We start from the raw sequence: 25012 nt of genomic DNA, 5'->3' as shown, positions 1-25012 counted from the left end.
TCCCTGCACCAAACACTCATTCATGCATGGTCCAGAACACAGCATGGACATGGGCCCTTCTCCTGCTGTGGATTTTCTGTGTTAGTGATGGGCTCTGTGGCCTCTTCTTGATCTTTCCTTACCTTTTTTTGTTACTATCACAAAAAGGGTCTGTGGGGAACAGAATAAGTATACTTACAGCAGAATTCCCTTTTCCCTCCTCTAGGCATAAATCAGCAGGTCTTTACCTCCTCCATCTGCTAGATGGGTGGTATGTGCCCACTAAACTATAAAAGTCATCCTAAAGTAAGCTGAAGGCTAGCACAATTGCGTTTCCAAAGTTCTTAAGAGCTTAACAATTTGAAATGGTAAAGTTCCCTGTGGGCAAGCACTTGCTTAGTACAGAGATAGACAGACCTTGCTTGGTGACTTGCTAGTGCCACTTGTCTCGACATTGAAGGCATTTCTGCTTTTCTGTCCAAAGACTGACCTGGCATGATCTTATCTACCTTGTCTAAGCTAGTGTGTTCATGCACAGGGTAGTAAAACTGCAAGAAGGAAATAACTGGTTTAGGTATACTTTCCGAATGATGAAATACTCTTACAGACTTCTGAAGCTGTAATAGAAAGAAGGTAGTAACTGGTGGAAAATGAGAATTTTAAAATCCTTCAGATTTACTCAGGTCTGATTGGATTTATTTTTTATTGCATTTAGTTAATTGTTTAATATTATTATACCCTTTATGTTATTATAACCTCCAAAGTGGCCTGTATATACAATGTTAGTACTGCTTGTGGTCTATTCCAGTAATATTTTAATCAGAAGTTCTTGAAACAGCAGTTATTATCTTTAAGAGGAAATCATGGCAGAAATCTTGATTGAATTAACATGTGAAAGCTGTAATGGAAGCTGTAATGGTGAATGTTAACCCTGTGGGATGCTTGCAGAATTTTCCTTTGCTATTTTTATTACATTTGAACAGATGAATACATTATACTTGCCATGGATAGAGAGGGGACTGATGACTATATAACGCACCTGATAGTCTAGTTATGGAGAGAGAAAACTGTTTCTGGTAGTGAAATGAGGTATAAAGCTTCAGGAAGGTGGTCCTTCAAACCATACTCTCACAAATGCTACTAGTCTGAATCTCACAGCAATATCTGATGGTGCTTCTCATGTAATTTTCTTCAAAACTTAGCCTAGAGCAGGCTTTTTTGAGATCTCACTTCATATTTCAAGAGACAGATATTTATATTATAACCTCTGTCGGTGCAGGACTCTCGGATTTGCTCAGGAGCAGTGAGCTGGAGAGTGGGGTAGACCTGCTTTATTCCACTCATACTTACAAAGCTTTTTTTATCTGAAGGAACAGCCACATGAACAGAGAGACATCTCATTAACATCTGCAAGGACAACCAGCTTGACTGTGTCCTGGGCAATGGAAAGAATTTTGGCTTCCCCCATGTTGAGGCACTTATTGAACAGAGACAGAGCACATTGCCACTGCTTTTGTGAAACTGAAGGCTAGAAGTTTACCTGGGACTTAATGCAAACTGCTGGATAGTGGTGAAGGGAAAGGTGTTTTCCCCTTTCCTGCTGTTACCACTCCTGTGGTAACTCCTGACTTTGCAGTCAGCAGTAACAGATACTTTTACTAGGATGCTCTGCAGAGAAACTGTAGATGGTTTCCATGGCAGAAGCTAAACTGTGATGATCACAGACAGAGGTCCCTTCAGAGCAGGTTTGAGAAAGTTGACAGGGGACCTTGCTCTTCTGGGCTGTCAGTGTGGCATGACTGCATGCAGGAACACTGGGAAGTTACAAAGCACAGTGTGGCTCATATGGTAGCTGAAAGTTCAGTTAAATTTACTGTAAATGTAATGGGGTATGTGGGAATGTTGGATAGACAGCCATGCATATGCAGCTTTGCAGAGCCTGAGTTATTTTTTTAGTTATTCTTTGCATCATAGCTGTTCTCAGAGTTTTGTCCTGTGATTAGTGCTATTCACCTCAGTAACTTTTATTCTGGTTTCCTCTTTTGTATGCAGTAAACACTTGGCGATGGTATTAGGAGTGGGGTGGCCCAAGAGAGAGTTACATCCAGCTGCAGTATGATAAGGTTAATTTCTAAAATACAAGTGGATCTCGTCAAGCTTTGAAGATGGTAGTTTATGAAATGTTATCAAACAGAGGGGATGGATGGCCTGTCCTTCCCGACTGCAAGCGGGGCCAGCTGCTGCCTAGTGGGTGTGCATAGATCATGGACTTCAGCCCACCTTCAGAGGTGTCAGAGTGATGGCTTTTCCAGCCACCATATCAGATGGCGTGTAGCTGTCCTGGTGCCACAGGTGCTCCATTGCTGGTGCCACCATCTCTGGCGCTGTGCAAGCAGCACAAGAAGCTTCCAAAACTCCTGTGGGATCCACACAGTGTTAACATGGGACATTTGTTACTCCACAAGGATTCATAAGCAGCATTGATGAATTTGTTGCAATCCACATTTTTGTCATGGTCATAATGTAAGGCTTAAAGGTTTCCATAAACACCTGTATTAAATTTATAGGTCATATGGAAAGAAACAGTTCTATTAGTCACTTGCTACAATTTATTTTTATTGAGCACTTTCCACAAAATCAAGATCTCTGTCTCCTATATGAAGTAGTAGATAGGGAAGTTTATTAGTCTAATCCCAATGTGTATTCCCAAGTAAGGTGCTGTGTTTGTGGAAATATCTAGTGTGAAGAACTTGATACAATGAAATACAGAGGAAGTGTTGGTTTGGATGCTGTGTATTCAGTTCTGGTCTTAGTTTTTTGGCAACTATTGCTGACATAATGATGCTGGTTTTCTTCTGAATAAATTTAACAAGACTTTCTCTAAAGTCCATTATTTCTGGGTTGCCAGAAACACATCTGAGGAAAAGGCTGCTCAGGATCTGCTATGGATACTGAATAGAGGCAGCTGAGGTCTTTGAGTATCCATCTTGCAAATACTGTTCGGTATGGCACCTACTACTGGGTGATGCCTGGTAAACATGTGAATGCCATTGGGACTTAAGCTTCTTAGTGACAGAGTACTTTCAAAACAATGACTTAAGTTCCAAAGTCATTGAACTGCCTTTGAAAATATTTTCTTTCTCAGATGTCTGTTGAAAAATTTATGGTACTTGCTGCTACCCTTGACTCATGGCTACCTTTGGCTGCAAGTTTTACATGATTGGGCCTTGTGTTATCCAGTGTTCCTTAGACACTGATACCTTTTGGGAAAAATCTGTAAAGAAAGCAGATTATTTGAACATTAAAGGTCCTCTTGTTCTCATTGGGACACACACACCTCAGAGGCACCTCTTGGGACTGAGACAAGATAAACTGCCAGGCTGTAAAAGGTTAGGAAATCACACAGGAAGCTTAACCAGTGAGCTTTTATATTGTGTTCTTGAAAAGAGCAAACCTGTACACTGTAGTGTATTTCAGTAGTGCTTGAATAACATCTGTGGTGCCATATAGTGTCACTTATACGGTTTAGTTGTTCTGCTCTATATATTTGTGTATGAAATTTTTGGGGGCTTTCATATACAGGTCACTTAGTGTAAGACAGCAGTAATACTGCTTGCAACTGAGATCAACACAATTATTTTTCTTTCAAAGAAGTCATACTTTCAGAAAGAAAACTGTGAAGTAGAACCTCAAGTAATTTTCACATACTTGGTTTCTTATTTTATCTTAAGTAGTGCTATTAATAATGAATATTAGCTTAACCCTGATTCAAATTCATTGTGCTCTAGTTTTTGCAACCTGTTTAATTTATGTTTTGTTGTTTTTTTTTTTTTTTTTTTCTTTCCTCTCTCTCTCTCTCTCTCTCCCTTTATCCCTTCCCCTTTTCAACAGTCCTGGTACCTGGGCTAGCTTGGTTCCTTTTCAAGTATCAAATAGGACACCGATCCTGCCGACAAATGTCCCAAATTATGGTTTGAACATAATTGGAGAGCCTTTCCTTCAAGCAGAAACAAGCAACTGAGGGAAAAAAATAATAAAAAAAGCAAAAATAAAAAAGGAAAAAAGAAAGGAAGACAGGACAAGAAAAGAAACTGAAGAAAGAAGAAAAATTAGACCAGCAATCGCAGCTCTTACAATCACTAATTTCCTTATGGTTGAAACTGAAATGACATATAAAAGGGTAGATGATATTTCACTGATGGGTAGAGTGCTGCCCCTGCTAAGTAGCCTTTGTTATATGAAGTCCGCTGGGAAATAGATGTTCTGTCTCTGACAATATATTTTAACTGACTTTCTAGATGCCTTAATATTTGCATGATAAGCTAGTTTTATTGGTTTAGTATTCTTGTTGTTTACGCATGGGATCACTATTCCTGGTTATCTCACAAAACAAAGGCTAGGCAGCAGCAACAGAGCTGCAGGAGGATAAGGGCCGTGAGCCAGCCATTTTCTCAACACTCTGATTTCTAAATGTTTTAAAAATAAGCTTTGTAGCCTTTAGTTGTCAGTATGGATTTATTAAACTTTGGCCCTTAATTCAGCCTTTTCTAGTGTGTTATGCAGTTGAAGTTTTCAAACAGTATGAACACACAGGCTCTATGGAAGAAATGCCTCTACATAGGTAAAAGTGTTATTTCCTCATGCAACAGTAAAAAAGAAAAGGAAAAAAGTGAACATTTTCCCCACTAAAGAAACACTTACAGAGGCAAGTGCAATTTAAAAATCATATCTAAGGGGTCATCACTATAAGTCCTTCAGCCCTTGGACTCTAAATTGAGGGGATTAAAAATAGAAATTAAAATTGCTTTGAACAAACTTTTTTTTCCCCTCAGTTTTTGAGGGCATTAAAAGGCATTAAATCAAGACAAATCATGTCCTTGAGAAAAAGAAATCAATGGAAACACAGCACTTATGTTGGTTTAGCTGCTGCCTCCACAGAGGGGTAGGATTTATTTATTTAAAGTTACTGGTTGCATCAAGAACCCATAGGGTTTATATGTGTCTGTAAAATCTGCATCATAGAGACAAAGAGATAGGCAAATCCATGTCACAAGGGCAAAGCTTACCGTTTACAAACTGGTAATACCAGGATGGGGATATGTTATATTTAAATAATGCACTCTTAATGTAAGTCTAATTACAGGGTGCTGAAAACTTGCATGGTGCTTTCAGAAGTTAGCCTTGTTCAACAATTTTCACATATTGACAGAAATATAATGTGCATGGGCAGACATTTTGCCTCTATGTCTCTTTAAAAAAAATAATTAAAATACTCTTTCCAGTAATCCTAATTTGCACGAAGATATAATGTCCACATTACGTGCCTTGCCTTGAAATCTAAAAAATGGAAAAAAAAAAAACAAAAAGAAAAAAAAACCACAAAAAAATTGACATCACTACACTTGTTTTGCTGCATTTATTATAATTTTAAATCTTTACCATTTTTATGACAAAATATTTTGTACTCCAGATAGGAAAAAAGTGTGACATCATGGATTTTTTAGACAGTTATACCTTTATCTCACATTTATAAAGCATATCATGGCTGTGTATAGTTGCCGCTTAAAAATTGTAATCGACCAGCAATATTTTCAGTATTTTGGTGTTTTTTCTATTAACCTTTCATGTTTTTCATCTTCCAATTAATATTGGGGGGAGGGGATACAAATTTATACGAATTATGCAATACCAAGTTTTGCCTATGTAGGTAGTGCTTTTAGCTGTATTGGTTATTATAGGTAAGTACACAGATTTAAAGGAAAAAAAAAATAATAATGTATGCTTTTTTTGTTTGTTTTAATTGACCAAAGTGGGTACTGCTATTTTTGCAGTGTGATGAGGTCCTTTTCTGTACTGAGAGGTGGACAGGGGATTTTTTTTTATACATACATATATATATATTCTGGGGTGGGGTGGGGAGGATTTTTAACACTTTACAGTGTAGCTGTGAAGCAGTGCACCCTTAGCCAGGCAAGGGCTGCAAAGCGACTGTTCTGCCTACTGTGACAAACTTTCAAATCGGTTCCCTCTTTTTAACTTCCCACCTGGGGTGCAAGCTGAAATCATTTCTGGATTTAAAAAATAAATAATGAATTCTGTTGGAGGCAGACTTGACTTGAGGAAATTGTTTAAGTTTTTTTTCTTGAGAAAGAGAGAGAGAGACGCACAGAGAGAGAGAAAGAGGTCAAGACCCACAGTGAGATGAACCCTTTTCCATTCTGGCAAAGATACTGCATCCTAAAGCATTCATGTTAGAAAATGGTTTTAGCTCAGAGTGACAAAGACACTTGCTTTGTCTAGGAAATGCATGCACAGGGCCAAAATCTTTGCTGGCATAATTCCACTGACTCCAGTTGACTCAGGAGTTGCTCCTGCAGAGAATTTGCCTCCCTTAGTCTGCTTGACTGGTAAATATTCTTTTTTTTTCCTCTACTTTGAAACATTCTTCCCCCCCCCCCCCCCCCCCAAGTTTCTTAACTCACACCATCTGAAATACAATTTTCAGCCTGCTCAGACTGTGTCAGAGGCTTGCAGTGTCTTCTCATACAGCAGGTCAGATGGAGAGCTCTGGGCTGTAGTGGGGAAGGAGTTTCTTAATGCATGGAACAGACTACGATGTAAATAAAAGTGCATTTCCAGTAAAATCACACTTTTCATATCAGCAGAGGGTCTGTTGCTGGAGACCTCCTATGCAGCAGGGATCTTTGTGATGTATGGCTCCACAGAGGGTGAATTTTTCTTAAAAGCACATCCTTTTATTAGGGTGCAAGCAGAGAAGGGTACAGACTTACGAATACGGGATACCCTGGTGTGAAAATTCATCCCTTTGCAGTTGTCTCTGCATTTTGGAGGTTTTCCTACCCTGGAGCAGCCATGGAGGTGCAGCTCCAGCACAGCAGCCCCACTGAGAGCTTGACAGTGGCACACCAAAGTCAGTCCCTTCTGGTTCCAGCCAGCTCGTGGCAGCTTGTAAGCCATGGTGGTGGCATGTCCCCATGGCTTCAGCCAGAGATGGAGCTGTAGAAAAACAAATCATTGAGTTTAACCTATAGCTAAGCTGAAAAAAAGAAAATCCAACATAAAAAGATGATACCAAAAGAAAATGAAAATCACCTTTATGTTGCTCTTTTTCTGAGCCCTGTAGAAAGTGAATTTATCCACTAAGCACATAACTATTAAGATTACCAAAATGTACTGGACCCACCCAGAGTACACTTCAGGCTCTGGCCTGGTAAAATAGAGTCTGTATTGTCCTTTCTGCACATCACTGATACTGAGCAGTTCAGGAGCAGAGGGGTGTGCTGGAAGCCTGTCCTTGATTAGTGCCATTAGCAAGGTGCCCCCCCTTAGCTTTAAATAGCACACCAGGATGAAACTGAAACAAGTTCAGGCTTCACAGTGCAATAGTCAAAATGATGATTGCCCCTGTAGGAAGCTGGATGCCTTTAAGAGAGCTTTTTTGTTATCTCTGACTTCCTGTATGAAAAAGTCTGAGCTTACAGATGCAATATTTTAAAAAGAAAACTCCTTCCTTGCATTTGAATAAATTGGGTTGTTAAGAAACTGTGAGTGTTTTCTACCTGCCTCTCTAATAGAAGAGCCTGTTTGGAAGAAAATGAACTTTTCATTTATTGTAAGTTTGGTTTGGGTTGTTTGGTGTGTGCGTTTTTTTAGTTTGTTTTTTATTTTTCTATTTTTTAAGTTCAGCAGTCAAAAGATTAAGATGAGATTGAGAACTCAAATCCAGTCTCTGGCCTCCTCCTTCAACAGGAAGTGTATTCTGACTAAATCAAGCCACCCCGTTCTATGTGCACTGTTCTGCCTTTATTAAGTTGCTTTGCAGCCCTAGCCTCATGGCTGTGCCACTGAAGTGTGTTTCCCCTGGAGTGACATGAACGTTTGAGGCTTGACTAAGGAAAAAAAAAGGCAGTGAAGGAGACTGTACATAAAGACATGGCAAAAATATTAATTATAGCAATATAGTTGTGGGGTGATGTTCAGGTGGGCAGCTCCATTGAGAATATGTGAATGAATTTGTGAAGCTGCAAGTAGCGAGAAGAAAGTAGGATCTTATGAATGAACCGCCTACCTTGTAGACAGTAATTTGTACACTGTATAGTTTTGTTAAGAATTTTTTTTTTATTAAAATACCCTTGTTTGTAAAGCTAACTTTTTAACAATTATAATGGAAATGCATGTAATTTCCATTTTTAAAGTAAACAAGAATATTCCTTGTTTGGAAACTGGACTTGGGTTAAAACTCTCCAGTTTCTTAATTTATGTATTAAAAAAAAAAATCTGTCCATGTTAGGAGTTATTTCGCAGATTCCTGTGCTTGAAAAGCATAGGTTACTAATCCTTTAAAAATGTAAATGGAGAAAAGTTATATTTTATGAAGGTTATTTTGTTGTATTTAGTATTGGAAAAGTTGGTTTTCAGAACATTTCAAAATGTTGGAAGCACCACTGTCTTTTTATTAGTATATATGGCCTTTAGCAAAAGTTTTTGTGATTGTTACATGATGGTATTTAAGATTAGGTTCACAGAGCAATTCAGGATAGGCAGAGAACTAAAACAGTACTTATGTCTCACATAGCTGTGTCCTCAGGGAGCAGAATTTTGGATTTGCAACTTGTAGCTTCATAAGGACTTAATGAAAGAGATTGCACAAAGACATACTCAGCTGTGACACCGGAGTGTGTTCTGTACCTAAATCTAAATTATATTTACTGTGTGAGGTTATGAAGGCTGCAGAAAGTTATCCCATATTCAGTGTACAGTATTCACCTTTAATGAAACAACTCTCTAATGTTGCTGGCAGTAAGGCCCCAAGCATGACATCCAATATAGTTTACATGATCCTGTCAAGGTCTTTTGTTAACATTAACCAGCTGCATGCTCCTGGACTTTTTTATTGGGTTTCTATAGAAAACTTTAGAAAAAAAAAAGAGAGTAAAATCATATGTGGGCTGATCAAGTTAAACAGGAAAAGCTCAAAGTTGAATGTTCTACTCCACGCTGAAGGAGCTGAAAACTGCCTCCTTCTTATTTGCACTTTCTGCTAGTTCCCCAGTTTTTTCTAACTGCTCAAAATTGTGTGGGTGTGGTGGAGCACTGCAGTTGGAGGATAACACGGACCACTGATTTTGCCCTTTAACCCTGCACAATGACCTTTGCATCAGCCAAACATTGCCATGACAACTCTGTACTGTTTCCATGCCACAGCTCTGTTGGTCACATTGTTAATAGTAAAGGGGACAAGTTGGAGACGGTCAATTTTTACATTTTTTTGTTGCAATTTTTTCTTCAATGGTTGTAAGTAGTTGTTGTTTTTTTTTGTTTTTGTTTTTGGTTTTTTTTTTTATGATAAAAGGGTTCACTAGTTATTACTCTTTAGAAATATCTGTGTGTTGCAATTCAAATGTATGTTGAATTTGTGAAAAGGGCTTCAGTGCCACTAGCATCATAATATCCTAGAATAAGCCTTTGATACTTTTATTGCATGATATGGTAACAGTAAAACAAAAGGTGGCCTAAATAAATGGAAAGCAGTGTGAGCTAGTGACACTAAAGCCAGTCTTTGTATTACTGTATTTTTGACAGAATGGTTTTGAAAACTGTGCTACAGGGACTGATGTGGCAAATGTATCTCTATATGCAGAAGGAAGTTTTTTAAGAAGTATGGCTTATTATGCATTATTCATTGAGGGCATTGAAGTTGCATGGACTGATAAAAGTTGATGCAAAATGAGAAAGAAATAAAAACCAGCAAAATGTTTACCAAAAAACTCAAACAAATGAGCAGTGCCTGTTCAATTTCACAGTCTCTGTTGAGTTCAGTTGTAAATATGTTTCAGATAACATTTTCTTCAAAAAAAAAAATCTCTACAACATTGTAGAATGTGAGGGGTTCCTCAATCCCAGGCATAGACTTCTCAAGAGCTGCATTAGATTATGTCTTCATCAAGCTGTTAATTTGTGCTTATATCATATAGAACTTTTAGTAAGCTGGGAAGAGGCACCCCGTCTCAATGATACTTCTCTGAGAACAACTTTTGTAGGGCTGTGTGTTTCTTTAGATACATTTAGTACAACTGTAGGTGACAAGTAGTCAGTTGTTGCTTGCTAGCTACACACCAGGGTTGATCCATTTTAAAACTTCTGGCATTTTTCCCCATACTGTAGGCCATAAATCCTGAATGTTACATTTTAATTAAAAAGGAGGTGCATGCACAGTCTTTGTGTAATGAACCTTCACTAGTAGGATGTGTTACAGTACAGCTACTTAATTTCAGAATTAGGGCCCTCTGGCATCAGACCTGTTTCTAGACTAAGTGTTAATAAAAGTGTTTATTGTGCCTGGTTGGAGGATAATAATGTTCTTTTTGGTACTTTTTTTTTAGGTTACAAATGAACTCAACTGCCACAAGTTTTAAACTGGTGTAAATCAAGCTTGACTTAATGTGATTGTTACTGTTATATCCAGCCTATACTGCTAGCAGCTGCTCATACTGCAGTCAATTACTGGAAGCGGATATATTTCCTATGCAAAAACTGTTTAAACAATAAAAATGAGCTATGCTACAGACCCTGGTCTTATGTTTTCTTTTCTATCTTTAAGAGTCATAATTTGTAATATCTTAGAAACTAACATTAAACTTTGTACCCTGATAGCATGGCACAACTTAATGGAGTTTTGTGTATACTTGGTTTAGATTTAACATATTTTTTTGCATACATTTCATTTTGGCTTAGTGGTTACACTGAGAAAGAAGGAGAACAGAAACAAAAGTAGATATAATCAGATAATCAGCTCAATTTAAAAGTTTATATTTAGTTTTCATCATCATGTTTTACCAGCCCTGGTAATTATACAGGTGACCTGAACTGCTTCTCCTGTGATGTAAGATTGAGCGTGATAGCAGAAAGGCAGGAGATCTCTGTTTTCTTTCAATGTTATTGACTTGTGACAGACAGTAAATCTTTAATTTCTTAACAGCCTTCATGATAACAGTTTCATTAAATAAAGACAGCAAGATCCAATCTTCCCAAAATTCTTCCTGACTTCAGAAAGCTATGTTTTGCATCAAGGTCTTTGAACTCTACAAAAGAATTCTTTTTCACAGGTGTGAATTAGCTGTATATATGGGATGTTTCATTCAGCTCATGTTCCTGGAAATACCTTGTTTTCTCCTTATACTGTTAGGAATCCATAAACCAGTAGCAACAGTGAGCAAGTAGCATGAATATGATCAAGAAATGACTGACTGAATCAGAGTGTAAAGACTTAAACTGGATTATATAAAAATCCTCAAATTTTGCCCCACAGTGAAGCTAAAAAACTCTCCATCTACTTAGATAAAATTATTCTGCAGGTTCTAGAGTGTAAGCTTTATCCAGTTTCAAACATCAGTGTGAAAAATGCAAAATGATTTGTTATTTTCCCCCACTGGTTTGTTTACAGAAAGACTATTTTTTATTAAAAAGACTAATGTTTCTGTGAAAGGTCATTTGTTGTATGTGTGTCTCTCCAAAATAAATTGTCAGGCACTGAAAAGTTAGGAAATTCTACCAATGTCCTGCTAGGGTTTCCCTGAATGCTGTCATCTGAACATGATTTGAAAACTTAAGGACTTCAGGTTCCATGGCTAAAACTCCAAAACTTTCCTGCATAACCCAGAGATGCTTAAATTCAGTCCTGCATCCCTTTTCTGATAAGGAAATTTCCTACTTGTCCAGCCACTCTGCAGCCCCCTGCAAGCTGCTTGCTGCTGTATACAACCCCCCAGAATCCTGCAGCAAACTTCCTACGTGACTTTGATCCTCCACTCCATGCATGCCAGCTGCACAGTGGCACTGATGCCAGTAGTTCAGGACAAAGAATGGCAGCTGCCTGCATTTATTCACACTGACAGTGCCAGAGCCAGGGCTGAAGTGCCATGCATATAGATATACAATGTAGTGCCCAAGAACACAAAGATATAAGTAGCAGGAAGGAGAGCATGAAGAGAAGGTCATGGGAGGGCATGCTGAGGAGGGGGAAGCTCCTGATTCAGGCCTTTCTGCTTTCCCATTTACTAGGTTTTTGAGAAGAAATGGACAAACAATCCATGGACTGGTGTTTAATGTCTTTTTTTTTTTTTTTTTTTAACTGCTGTGGGGTTTTTTTGTGTTTTCCCATGAGCTTAAAAATTATGATTGAAAAAGGACAGAAATCTTGACACCAGATCCAAACATATGCACAAGCAGCAAGGTAGAAATGTGCAGTGCCACCTCACAGTTTTTTGCCACTTAAGTCATTAAATGAAGTTGTTATCTTTGCTGTGAGTGGGTCTCTTTTTGAGTCTTATTTTTCTTTCTATTCTAGTTGCTGACCTAAATTTGTATATTATAGCTGTTACTAAATCAACTTCTGTCTGATTGGGCAAAACTGAAAACAAATTTAGTCTCAGCTTCTTGCTTGTGAGCCTGGGCCCATGGGCATCTGTTTCACTGGGGATGAAGGCACTGAGTGCCAGGGGATCCTTGGCAGTGTTTTGCTGTGAGTCACTTTGGTGAGAGTCTATGAACAAAAGAAAGTTATTGAATGCTCAGGACTGAGCCAAATTTTGTCTGTACTTTGCTGGAGAAAAGTCTCATTGCTGCTATCCAGGTAACTCTCATGCCCCTTCTCACATCTCCACTTAAAAGAGCAGTAGTCTTAAGTCTTTCTGGTAAGGTGACTACTGGGTTGTTTTATAGATAGGGTATATACCTCACACTCAAGAATGGCAGAACCATGTCTACAGAGACTTAAAACCAGAGAACAGTCTAAGGCAAACTGTTGTCATTGTTGGTCAAAATTTGACAGATACAACGAGAACCTAGCAAAGGGAACTTCATTAGAAGAGCTATCCTATTTCTGCCTGACAATTATATCTTTAGAGCATCCACTGATTGTTTCTTTAAGGTCCTTATTGGCATGAGATTAGCCATTATTACCAAGGCCATCACCTACAAACATCGATTGACTGAGCTGCTGGGAGCTGTAAAGATCTATCTAAACCTGTGCAAGGATCCATCGTGTCTTGAACCCAATTTACCTTTTATGGCATTCACCATTACATAGTACTCCAGTCCATTTATCTTACTCTATCCAGAGTATCAGCATGTTATCCAGGCAAAGAATGGAGTGAACAAAGTTATAGGATATTACCTGCAAAATTTGAAGCTCTAAAAAATATAGGAGGTTGTGACAACACCACCAGTCCTTCAACTCAAGCTTGACTTGCAGTTGGCCTCTGCACATGCTGTTATGCAGTACCTAAACAGAACCTCCTGTTTAAAAGAAAGGGGGAAACCTGCTCCTCTGGGAGGCTGATCTAATACCATTGGAGTTGATAGATATCCCTCAGCTGATTTTTAACAAGGATTGGATCAGGTCTACATTACTGGCAAGGCACCTTAATCTAGGTGAATGTGGATTTCCAGGTCTTAGCATGTGCATTGTGTTTTCTTTTTTCCCTAAAGCGGGTACCTTAGGGTGAAAGGAGGTGTTCAAAGCAGAACATAACTGTTTCAGCTTGCTAAGCTGATGTTCACTACTAAAACAATGGTCTCTATTGAATATATTTAGCTGCACTGCAGGCTGCCAAAACCAGCACACATTGCTGTGGGCAGACAAGCAAGGAAGTGTGATACACAACAGGACTGGGGCAGGGATAAAAGATATATCTCCCCACAAGTCAATCACTGCAGCAGTGTGAAGCTGGAACCATATCAACTGTAACCAGCTGTCTATTCAATTTTCAAAAACTCTCTGATCAGATAATTACTGATGTTTCAAGAAACAAATGGTGCCCCCAGTTAGACCATTGAAATGCCTCTGAATGCAATGAGGTCACCCAAGGGTAAGTGGAGGCTTTAGTACTTAAACACTTTTCAGACATAATTCTGGTTGTAAAACACCTTTCTCCCAAATTATTTGAGATTGAAATATTTCCCTCAGTGTATTTTTTTGCTGTAGTATATTGAAAAATGTCACAGTTACTTAAAGTGGATATGTTGAACAACCCAGAAAACTTGGACCTGTGAAAACTCTCAGAAGTCGAGTACATTTTTCTGTTTCATGGAGACAAGAATACAAAGATTAGATATTTTTTAAAGTAGCCTGATCTCCTTCTGCTCTCCTCCGCCCTTTTAAAATAATGTGACATGAGAATTCACTTTGTATACAATACTTGAAATGCCTAATGTATGCTAGTTTGTTCTGGTTTTGAACAGGAGAGGAGGACACACACCACAATAGCCATAAAATACATTTAGTAATAAGAAAATAAATATGATGTCTCCACAAATCTTTGAGTTTTTTAAAGGCTTTTTGGAGAGTAACAATCATGACAGAGCTCAGCATCAGAGTGAGCATCAGCACAGAGAGGAACTTCCTATTAATTTCCTGTAAACTATTCAGAACTGTCTGTGAATTTGTATACCTTAGTTTGTCTACATGATGTAAACACATATGTGAATACAAACTTCCTGGTTTCTTGTGGCTAGAGTTACAGTGATTGAGATATAGCCTGTAAATTGCCCTGAAGCCTTCTTGGTACCACAGAATTATCCACTTAGCAGGTTGCACATTGGTACTAAAAGGCATTATGTGGATTAAAATTGTTTTAACATTATTAGTGAGTCAACTGTATCACCAATGCAGACACAAACACACCAATCATTTCTCAGTGCTAAATTTGCATTCAAAATGTGATTTAACACACAGTAGTCTGCCTGTAAGTGAAGTGACTTTTATTTGTATTCTACAGTGACATGATCATTGCTTTCCTAAGACAGACAGTCAGAGTTCTCACTGTGAAACAAACAAGAAGTATCTGTGATTACATGATTCCATCAGCTTCCCTGCTGAGCCTATGCAAGTACTTCTGAAGACTTTTTTACTAACTTTGTATAATATTGAGGTTGTCCTGCAGCTCCTTGTTTCATTGCACTGAGTTCTCTGGTGTATTATTCAAAGCCTCAGGTTTGTAGCAAGGATTTTTTTTTACCCACTTTCTCCTCACACTTACTGTTAATTCTGATACTCAGCTCTTTCTCCCTTACTGCCATTTATAAAGATACTGTTTCCTTGCATCCATGAAGAAAAAAATCCTCCACTGTTTTCTCCTTCTAAATATTTATTAAAATTTCACAGTGACTCTCTGGCCAGCCAGTGGCTTTCATTTATAGCTTCTTCTGCCTCAGAGAACTTTTCTTTAAAAAAAATCAAAACTTCTCAAATGCCCCCCTGTATTGTCAGAATAAGTTGTGAACACACAGACAAGGGAAAAAAGAAATGGGTTTGAAAAAACACAAAGCCAAGCAAAGGTAGACTAAAAAATTTCCAAAAGTAGAGGAAAGTAGTGCCTCTGGGCATGTTATGCTTGCATCACACAAGGCTGAATGTCCCGTTATGGCTACCAAGCTCAATCGACGCATGAGCAGTCAGCAGCAAGAGCCATCGGGTGCTGGCAAGCCCAGACTCGTGTATCATTATGATGCTTCGACAGTGCCTGCTGTGGATGGTGTGTTCCTCTAGGCTAGCGGCTTTTAAACTGTGGTCATAAGAAACCCTGGAGTCCTTGAAATACTTATGTAGGGGCTGTGAAAGACAATTAAGGAAAGAAAACTGTCAACAGGCTTCAATTCACTATACAACTCCCATTAGAAAAATTTCAGGGTCTGCAAACTAGAGAAAGTGATTTCCATGCATTCAGTATTTTCTTAAAGAGTGAAATAGGTAAGATAAAGTGAATGATACAATGATGGCCTTCTAGTAACTAGTTTTCCTGTTGCGCCAATTAGGTTTTGAAGGAGATGTGGGAGACCCCTTCCAAGCATTTTTTAGATTTACAACACTTCTGTTCAGGCCTATCAGAAAACCCTGCTATCGTATAAAGATATAAGTTAATTCCCTTTGCAGTTTGATAGTTGTGTAGAGGGTCACAGAAGGACAGTATTAGGGTAAGACAGGAAAAGAAGGAGTCTTGCCCTATGTTCAGGGAGGAAATTTCCAAGGTTGGGCACAGCATCCCACTGTGAGACATCAAAATTCTGTGTTCCCAGGGTGCTGGGGCCTGGAGAGGCAGACACAGCTGACACACCCAGACTCACAGCATCATAAACAATTCCTGCTGTCAGTCCTGTCCTGGCCTTCCCATGGGCTTGCAAGACTCTTTTGCAACATGCTCAGTGCACCCCCTCCCTTTTCTTGCCTTTACCGTTCTTCTTCATTTATTCAGACTCCTTACTTACCATTCCCCACAATCTCAGCTGGATATTAACCACAGTGGCAGCTCCCATAATGTTTCCTTTGGGCCATGTGCCATCCTGAGCATGAGAGGTGGTGGAGTTGAATCACTCTGCCCCAGGGAGGGAGGTGGCATGCAATGGGTGAGCAGGAGCTGTAGGAGGATCCCTTCCCATCTCAGAGAGCAGCAGAGGGAAAACAGATGTCAGAGCCCCACAGAAACGCCAAGGGCACCTGCAGAGATGACATGCATGCCTTCCTTGTCCTTCACCTCCAACAGCACCACTTCTACAGAGGACTGGCTGTACCAGCATGCCACAGTGTCAGGATTCCCACTCCAGCCTGACTTGAGCTTGGCTGACCTTCTGCCTCGGGAGAAGGTGGGACCTGCTGAGCTCAGCTGTCTCAGAATTCCATCTTCAGATTGAGGTATGTGTTCTGCCTTGGTTACACTTAACTCCAGTTTTGAACAGTGATTACTAAAATAAATAAACAAAAGCTGAGGGTCTGTGGTAGTTGTACCTGTGGCTGCTGGGGCCTGGGGTGTTTCATCCTGGAGAAACAGTCAAAGTGATCATAAGATTGTAGGCAGAAATTATTTCATTTCTATGAGTTTGCTACAGGGGTATGATGAGAGGGAGAAAGACTTTGCAAAGACGGTTGACAAATGCTGGTAAAGAAAAACTTTCTGAGGGACCTTGTTAAGCATGGCTGGAGCAACGGGTCCAGTGTCTGGAGATCCTCACTGTCAGTATCCAACAAGGGAAATACTACAGGGTGAGCGTAACATAAGGCAAAATTATACTTCTAAATGAACTTGTCTAACAGTTACAGCGAAGGTGTGGACTGGGAATAAGCTATAAAAATGAAGGAAGGACTGGTATGGAAAGGGAATATTTCAAGTTGTTTGCACCTTGAAGCAGCTTCAGGGATGGATTTGCTCCCTGTTCCTGTGGACGGGCAATGACTTGGGGGCTCAGTGCTTCAGCAGCTGCTGCAGGTGGCCAAGCTCCAAGGCTGAGAGAGCAGAGAGGTGGGAGCTGGGCTCAGGACCCTACCCCAGGACGGGCTTGTGCTCTGCACCTGTCACAGAGTTCATCAGTGACTGCTGCTGTGTGCAGCACTGAGATACGTCCCAGATGCTGTATCACAAAATCTGCAGGAGATTGAAGACAGAAATATTAAAATCAGTCTGTAAGGAAGAGTTTCATCTCTCTCTCCCTTCACCCCTGTTTAATGACTCCAAACTTAAATGCTCTGCACTAGGTCTTGCATGCCACTCTCCAGGAACACTGATGACACCTGTACAGTGTAGAGATATTTGGACAGAATAAAAAATCTGCTTTAAAAAACATCCAGCCACTTCCTGAGGGGCATGGGTCAGCCCACAATCATTATCAATAACTCTTAGTTAAGCACAGAGCATGGTGCAGTTTCTGGAGGCTATAAAGTTCACTCAGACTCAACAATTGTTAATGCGGTTTCATAAAAAATCATCCCTTGCAAAACAGTATAATTTCAAGTATTTGCTCGAAGAGCAAGAGTGAACTTTCCAGTTGATTTGCAAGTAAAACTTCCAACTTCTATATTTGATATTTGCTGCCTGTTTTCATTTTGATGTGGGATGCAATGACTGGGAAGATCTTTCTGGCTTGCTTTCCCTTTTTCCCTTTTTTGTGTATGTATGTGTGCAGACCTGAGAGTACAGAAATAGATAGTTTGGTAACAGGAAGAAAATTTTAGATGAGTTTGACATTATATCACACCTGCCTCTACAGTGGAGCACCTGTAAGCAGTCAGTACACACCTTGCTTCCAGCCACTTGTTCCCATCTTCCTCCATGATGGTCCTCTGGGGAGTCTTCAGTCAATGGGGCTAAAAAACTGGAAGCTATGGGCAACTGTGCACTCTGTATATTTATTTTGGTAATGGCCAGCTAACAAATGAAGTGAGATTTTTAAAAGAATTTTATGTATGTCACCAAAGGCTTAACTGGGAGTAGTCTCAGCATGGTCTGTTAAATGATGATTCCTGACAATCATTTTCAAAATGAAGGCCTGTGGAGACTGAAGGCTGGAATAGTTAGACTTTAGCCTTCCTGCATCTTGGTTTCTGTGTGGTCAAATAGGATAACAACACTTCTTTTTATTGTCTACTTCTTTAGCTCATGGGAACTTAAGCACTTGACTGCAGAACCCCCAGTCTTCACTGAAGTTTCTAGATGTTCTCATTAATATAAGTAAGAACCTATTATTACAAACTCAATACACATTTTTGGAAGAAGCAGGTTTTGGAGCCTTCTAACATGGGTTGTTTTCACTCATCTCGAGGTAGATGATCGGTGCTCTCTACATGACTATATTGTGAGTTTTGCTGGACCTCAAAACCTTCACCCTAGAGTTTTCTAGCTTGAATGAAAGAATCAAAACCACTTCCTCTACAAGCAAACCTTCCTTGCAAGACAGAAACCTTGCAAAGAATGAAAACATTCATGGTTTACATTGGCTCCTAGTACTAGTCTACTTGGTTATTACTGAAATATGTAGAATCATCTAACTTCCCGCAATTTGTGTTGATTAAGAAGAAGGTCTGGCTTGGGTTTGAAATAAATATAGGGATATGATTTCCAGTGATGTCATCACCTTAACAGTTGTAAGAAGAAAGGAAATATCCATGACTCCTGCCTCAAAACCAGAGGGCATAGACTTTGCACTGCTAATAATAATTAGATTGCCTTTTACTGATGAAGCTGCCTCTCTTGAGAGGAACCTGAGAAAGTGCAAAGATGCTCCAGTGAAGACAACTTTGAGTGACTTATTGAACAAGTTTGATACTTAGGAAAAAGATGAAAATTTCCCTGAAAAATACATTACTCATATATGGGTTCTGTACCTGGGGGCAGAGGGCTGAACTGCCTGAACCAATATAAACTGTGCATTGCCTGCACAGTAGGACACTGGAAATGTTGAACTCCATTCCCAGGAATAATTGGAGAATAGAGAAATGTTGCTAAAGTTGAGTGTTTACTTGCAATTTGATGCCATTATATTGATTTACTGCTTTACTGTATTAAATTCTTTCTCTTCAGCTAGTTCAGTGATGTTGTTATACTAATAGGCAAAGATATTCTTCAGCTGGAGGAAATGTTATCAAAATACCTGATCATTGATGTTCCTTTACACATTTCCACATGATCATCATGGTTCTGTTCCCATTTTGATGATATGTTCAGAACCTGGGTGAAAGCCTTTGCTCATTTGCTATAATTCTGTGCTCGTATATAACACGAGAAACGTTCTCTAAAGTATGGCTTCACTGAAAGCGATCAGAATAAAAAAGCTGAAGAGATGTACAGCTGTATGGCAAGGCAACTCACAAGCAAATGTGAACCAACTTTAAACTAAAATAAGTGTCCCACAGAATGGTGTCTCACGTTGCAGCTGAACAGCTCTTCCAAGACTGTTACAGAAGTGACTTGCTGAACAAGTCTGCAGGGCAAACACTATAAGGTAAAGATATTAACTGCTGTCAATAAAGTACAAGAATGCACTGCTGGGTTATTCTCTGATTTGCTGTTTGCAGAGATCAAGTAAGGCAGGAGGACCACTCATGTTGGTCTTACCTGATGCTTCTCCATTGTTTTGCTGTCAAAAACTGCACATGAGGAACCCACTTTTTCCACTTAAATGAAGCCTTCCTCCCGTCTTGTTGCACCAGACCTCCCATTTAGCAGTATTTTGTTTCCCTTTAATTTCTTGGAAACTGATACCTTAGGGCCATTCCATTGTTTATTCATTCAGTTGTCTGTCATTATTGCTTGATTGAACATTTATCTTTTATAAATATTTATCAATATCTAAAGGCTGCAGAGAAAAACAAATTGTGGCACCAAGTTATGGGATTTCTACCTGAATATGTCTGAAGATTGAAGTGTTCTTAAGACAGATGAGACTGAATTATGTTTTTGTGCTTTCCTTCATACTCTTCACCATCTGTTGACTGTATTTGTCTGCTGGGATCAGAAACTCTCTTTTTTTTTTCTTTTTTTTTTCCCCGTCAATTAGGCACATGTATCTTACCTGATCCAGTGAATTCCAGATCCCCAGGTAGGGCCTCTAGGCACTACTTTAATATTCCTGGAAAAAATAATAATGGGAAAGACCAGTCTCAAATTTTGAGGGAGATGACTCATACACGAAAGAATAGATTGTGGTTATTTTAACACAGAGTTTCATTTGTAACATGTGGAAAACCAGAATAAAATACGAGCTCATTTACCCAGTGTGGGTCATGTTTATCACCCAACTGCTCCAGGCTAATGGGAGGTTTCCTTTATGGTCAAGTCATACACTTGGTTTTTGAGAATGCTTTTTGATTTTTTTTTTTTTAAATTTTTAATTATTCTTCTGAAGGAGGAGAGGAAGGATCTATTTACCAAATACAAAGTTTGTATCAAGTCAGACTAAATTGTTTTGAAGTCTCAAGTCATGACCTGCAGTAAAAGGCCTACATTTTATGACTTAACTGGCAAGTTTTAACAGAGTGTAGGAAATATGAATTGGGTATGTAATGATCTTGTGATCATTATGCTTTTAGGTGTGGTAGGAAGTACGTCTCTTGGAAACAGTTTTCAAAACCATAAGCTCAACATGGCTTGTAGAAATTAAAATGAAGGTGCCTCTTAATACTGTTTATAGTGTTCCTCTACCTATCTGCTTTTCATTTATATGACCAGAAGATTTTCATCTCTTTCTGAAGGTTTATTGTAGGAGAAGGTTCTCAGCTGACTGGGAAATTTGAGCTGGGGGAAGTGCTGCCTCTAAGTTACTGGATCAGCTATCTTAAAGGAATAATAAGCAGATCTGAAGGATTTGATAAAAACTATAAATAACACAAATTCCCAACTGCTAAATGGGAGTTGGTGCCTAGGTCAATAGGACAGAATAGAAAACCCAGGCATCTTCTGAAAATAATTAAGAAGTGGCTTTAGTGCCATTCTTCAGCCTGTTCAGCACCTATGTTATTAATTGTTGAAGGGATTTGTATGGTGCACATGAGTCTAGAATTTGTTAAATAGTAATTTTGTGCAGATGATGTACTCAGAGCCAAGTGCTACCCCAACTCTCGCTATTAATGTGTCTAACATAAGTTGCAACTTCTGTTACTGTACTGACTTAAATCTCCTCATTTGCTCTATGTTTTGTTACCTTAGACGCAAGATATTTATCTTCTGATTAGGTTCATGCTGACTGGGCTTGCTTTTTTTCCTAGAGATTGACTAACATATCTAGCACAAAACAATAAGAACTTTAATTGCAGTCTTGCAACCATTTTTACAGTCACCTTGCAAGATATTTTTTTAATGACTTGAGCACTTCCATAAATAACAGTAGGATTTCGATCCTCTCAAGTGGAGATAAAAGAATTTGACATCTTCTTTTCTCTGATTAATTTGAATGCTCTGTTTAAAAAAAAAAAAACCCAAACCATAAACAAACAGGAAAGAAAGAAAAAAAAAAAAGAGAAAAATAATAAAAAAGAAAGGAAAGCAAAGATAATTTTTACATAGTCTTCTGATTTCTTGAGGCAGTTGAAACCATTTATTAAATAGCTGTGAAACCCAGGTTGCCTACAAAGAAAGAGACAACTTTCCCAATAAAGTGAGATGAGATTTTATGCAAAGTGGAGTTGCCTGCTAAAAAAATGGACAAAAAGGGAGAGATGTAACATGACAAAAATAATAGAGGGGAATGAAGAGTATATATGGTTAGCAGGGCTCAGAATAAGAAGGAGCTAGAATACATTAGAAACAAAGAAACCCTTGCAGTGAAACAGAGCCATTACCAAATGGAGATAGCAAAAATTTCATAATGATGCTGAAAAGACAGAATGGTTCAAGAGAAGTGCTCCATTAAAGTTGTTCCTATTTGGAAAGAAGCAGGATAAAGTCCCTATATGTCATTAGGATCCTCACATGGCTATCAGTCCTTTACTGACTAAGAAGAACACTATTTGCAAAAGCCAGTAACAAGATAACACAGGACCTGAAGGGGGTTCTCAAAGAGAGTCAAAGGTTATTTATATCTGCAGATATAGTCACTTAATAAATATTAAGCACCGAGGAAGTTCCAAAAGCCTGGAAAAGCGTTACAGTTTGAATGGATAGTTTGATAGGTTGAAAAATAAGTATTTCATAAAGGGTATGAGAACTGAAAAATCCTGAAAAAACCCAGACAAATTAATGTTATGAAGGAGGCTGAAACAAACTGCAAAAGTCTCTGGTAAACAAAATCAGAACAAACAAACCAAGGGGCTGGACTACAGCACATATTCAGTACAAGAAATACCGAACATTGTAGCAGCGATGGCTTTCAACACGTTTTAATAGATGTAAAGAGCAAATTAGACAGCTTGAGCCCTGAAACAACGTAAGATAAAGAAAGTGAGTGAGCCCTTTTACCTGACTGTAAGTGGGAGTGCTGTGGCTTTTACATGTATCTGCAATGACAGTGAAAGCAACACTGTTGTCCTCTAATAGTTCAAAGGTGAACTTCTAAAGTAAAAAAAAAATCTTGGAGGAAGAAAGATTTGATACACCTGGAATTCAGGAAGAAGCATTGTTGTGGGAAATTTAGAGAGCTTGGCCTGCTTTCTTTATCAAATATACATGATTAAAAATAGTAGGAAAATATCTATAAGCTGAAACTGGGCAATTTAAATAGAAAAAATAGACTTTTTTTTAAACATTAATTTACTAATAAGCAGGCAAAAGAGGTGGTAAATACTTCAACTTTCTCTTTAAGTAAAATATGAATATTTTCTTGAAGCTGTTCTTCCATCAAATGTAAAAATGTCAAAACAGGAATACCTGGATAAAATTAACTAACTGTCATAATTGGAGTTCAAACCAGAATGATGCCATACTGTGTTACTTAGCACCTTTGGCTGATGCCTGTTTGCGGACATGTAATGCTTGAATTCCTTCTGCTATCGTCTTTCTCTGTTACTGCTGACAACTGACTGATAGGAAAGTACAAAGGAATAGGTAAACATGATAATGGTAGAAGTGATAGAAGCAGGAATTATTTGGAGATTTACTTTCTAGACCATGTAATTCTATGCAAAAAATAAGAAGTTCTTGGTTCTGAAACTAAATGGATTGATGGATATTACAGAATCACAGAATCACAGAATTGTCAAGGTTGGAAAAGACCTTGAAGATCATCCAGCCCAACCATCAACCCAACATTAACAGTTCCCAACTACACCATATCCCTCAGTGCTATGTCAACCCGACTCTTAAACACCTCCAGGGATGGGGACTCCACCACTGCCCTGTGCATTCCATTCCAACGTCTAACAACCTGTTACATAAAGAAATACTTGCCAATATCCAGTCTAAACCTTCCCTGGTGCAACTTGAGGCCATTCCCTCTTGTTCTATTGCTTATTACTTGGTTAAAGAGACTCATCCCCAGCTCTCTGCAACCTCCTTTCAGGTAGTTGTAGAGGGCGATGAGGTGTCCCCTCAGCCTCCTCTTCTCCAGACTAAACAACCCCAGTTCCCTCAGCCGCTCCTCGTACAACATGTGCTCCAGACCCTTCACCAGCTTCGTTGCCTTTCTCTGGACACGCTCGAGTAATTCAATGTCCTTTTTGTAGTGAGGGGCCCAAAACCGAACACAGGAATCGAGGTGCGGCCTCACCAGTGCCGAGTACAGGGGCAAGATCACTTCCCTGTCCCTGCTGGTCACGCTATTTCTGATACAAGCCAGGATACCATTGGCCTTCTTGGCCACCTGGGCACACTGCTGGCTCATGTTCAGCCAGCTGTCAATCAACACCCCCAGGTCCCTCTCTGACTGGCAGCTCTCCAGCCACTCCTCCCCAAGCCTGTAGCGCTGCTGGGGGTTGTTGTGACCCAAGTGCAGCACCCGGCATTTGGCCTTATTGAAACTCCTCCAGTTGGCCTTAGCCCATCGCTCCAGCCTGTCCAGATCTCTCTGCAGAGCCTCCCTACCCTCGAGCAGATCAACACTCCCACCCAACTTGGTGTCGTCTGCAAACTTACTGAGGGTGCATTCGATCCCCTCGTCTAGGTCATCAATAAAGACGTTGAACAGGAGTGGCCCCAAAACCGAGCCCTGGGGGACACTACTCGTGACCGGCAGCCAACCAGATTAACTCCGTTCACCACAACTCTTTGGGTCCAGCCATCCATTGAACTCTATTGAACTCTACCTTTCACTTTCAAAATGAACTGTGCACTTTATCCAAGTTTAAAAATGTTGATTTCTGTTTGAGAGACTCCCTCAGTTTTTATCTTAAACTTTGACCTGCTTTTAAAAGTTTCAGTAATCCACTGATAGAGCAAAGAAGTATTTCCTGAATTCTATCTGGGCTTAATTTGCTCAAAAAAGACCCCATTTTTTTTCTTTCTCTATCAGACTATTCACACTTTAGGTGAAGTTTGTGTAGGTGAACTCTTTGTATGTGCATGCTGCAGACTCACTATAGTTCCTTACAGAGCTTATTAACACGTTCTCTAGAGGAACCAGATCTGGCTGTTCAAAGCCACTCCTTGCTGACCTGAAGGTTGTGTCTTTGTTTGCTTTCAACTTTCTTGAAACCAGAATTTCTCCTTTTGTGTCTGTGGTAGGTGGACCTTGGGTGGCTGCCAGACCCCTAACCAGATGCTCTCTCATTCCCTGTCCTCAAAAGGATAGGAGGGAGAAAATAAGATGAAAAAGCTGG

General features: G+C 39.3%; 1 protein-coding gene across 5 annotated transcripts in view; it reads left to right on the top strand.

Annotated features, from left to right (window-relative positions):
* NFIB (nuclear factor I B) overlaps positions 1-10567 on the top strand; it is a 279776-nt gene extending 269209 nt beyond the window's left edge. For all 5 annotated transcript variants that reach the window (XM_074812233.1, XM_074812230.1, XM_074812229.1 and 2 more), the window contains one exon: positions 3871-10567. In XM_074812233.1, the coding sequence (XP_074668334.1) occupies positions 3871-3888 (18 nt within the window). In that variant the 3' untranslated portion in view covers positions 3889-10567. The remainder of the gene's footprint in view (positions 1-3870) is intronic.
* Positions 10568-25012: the final 14445 nt, after the last annotated feature.

Source organism: Strix aluco, chromosome Z, assembly GCF_031877795.1.
Source record: "Strix aluco isolate bStrAlu1 chromosome Z, bStrAlu1.hap1, whole genome shotgun sequence".
NCBI classification, from domain to species: Eukaryota; Metazoa; Chordata; class Aves; order Strigiformes; family Strigidae; genus Strix; species Strix aluco.
This window is presented reverse-complemented; position numbering and strand designations above follow the sequence as displayed.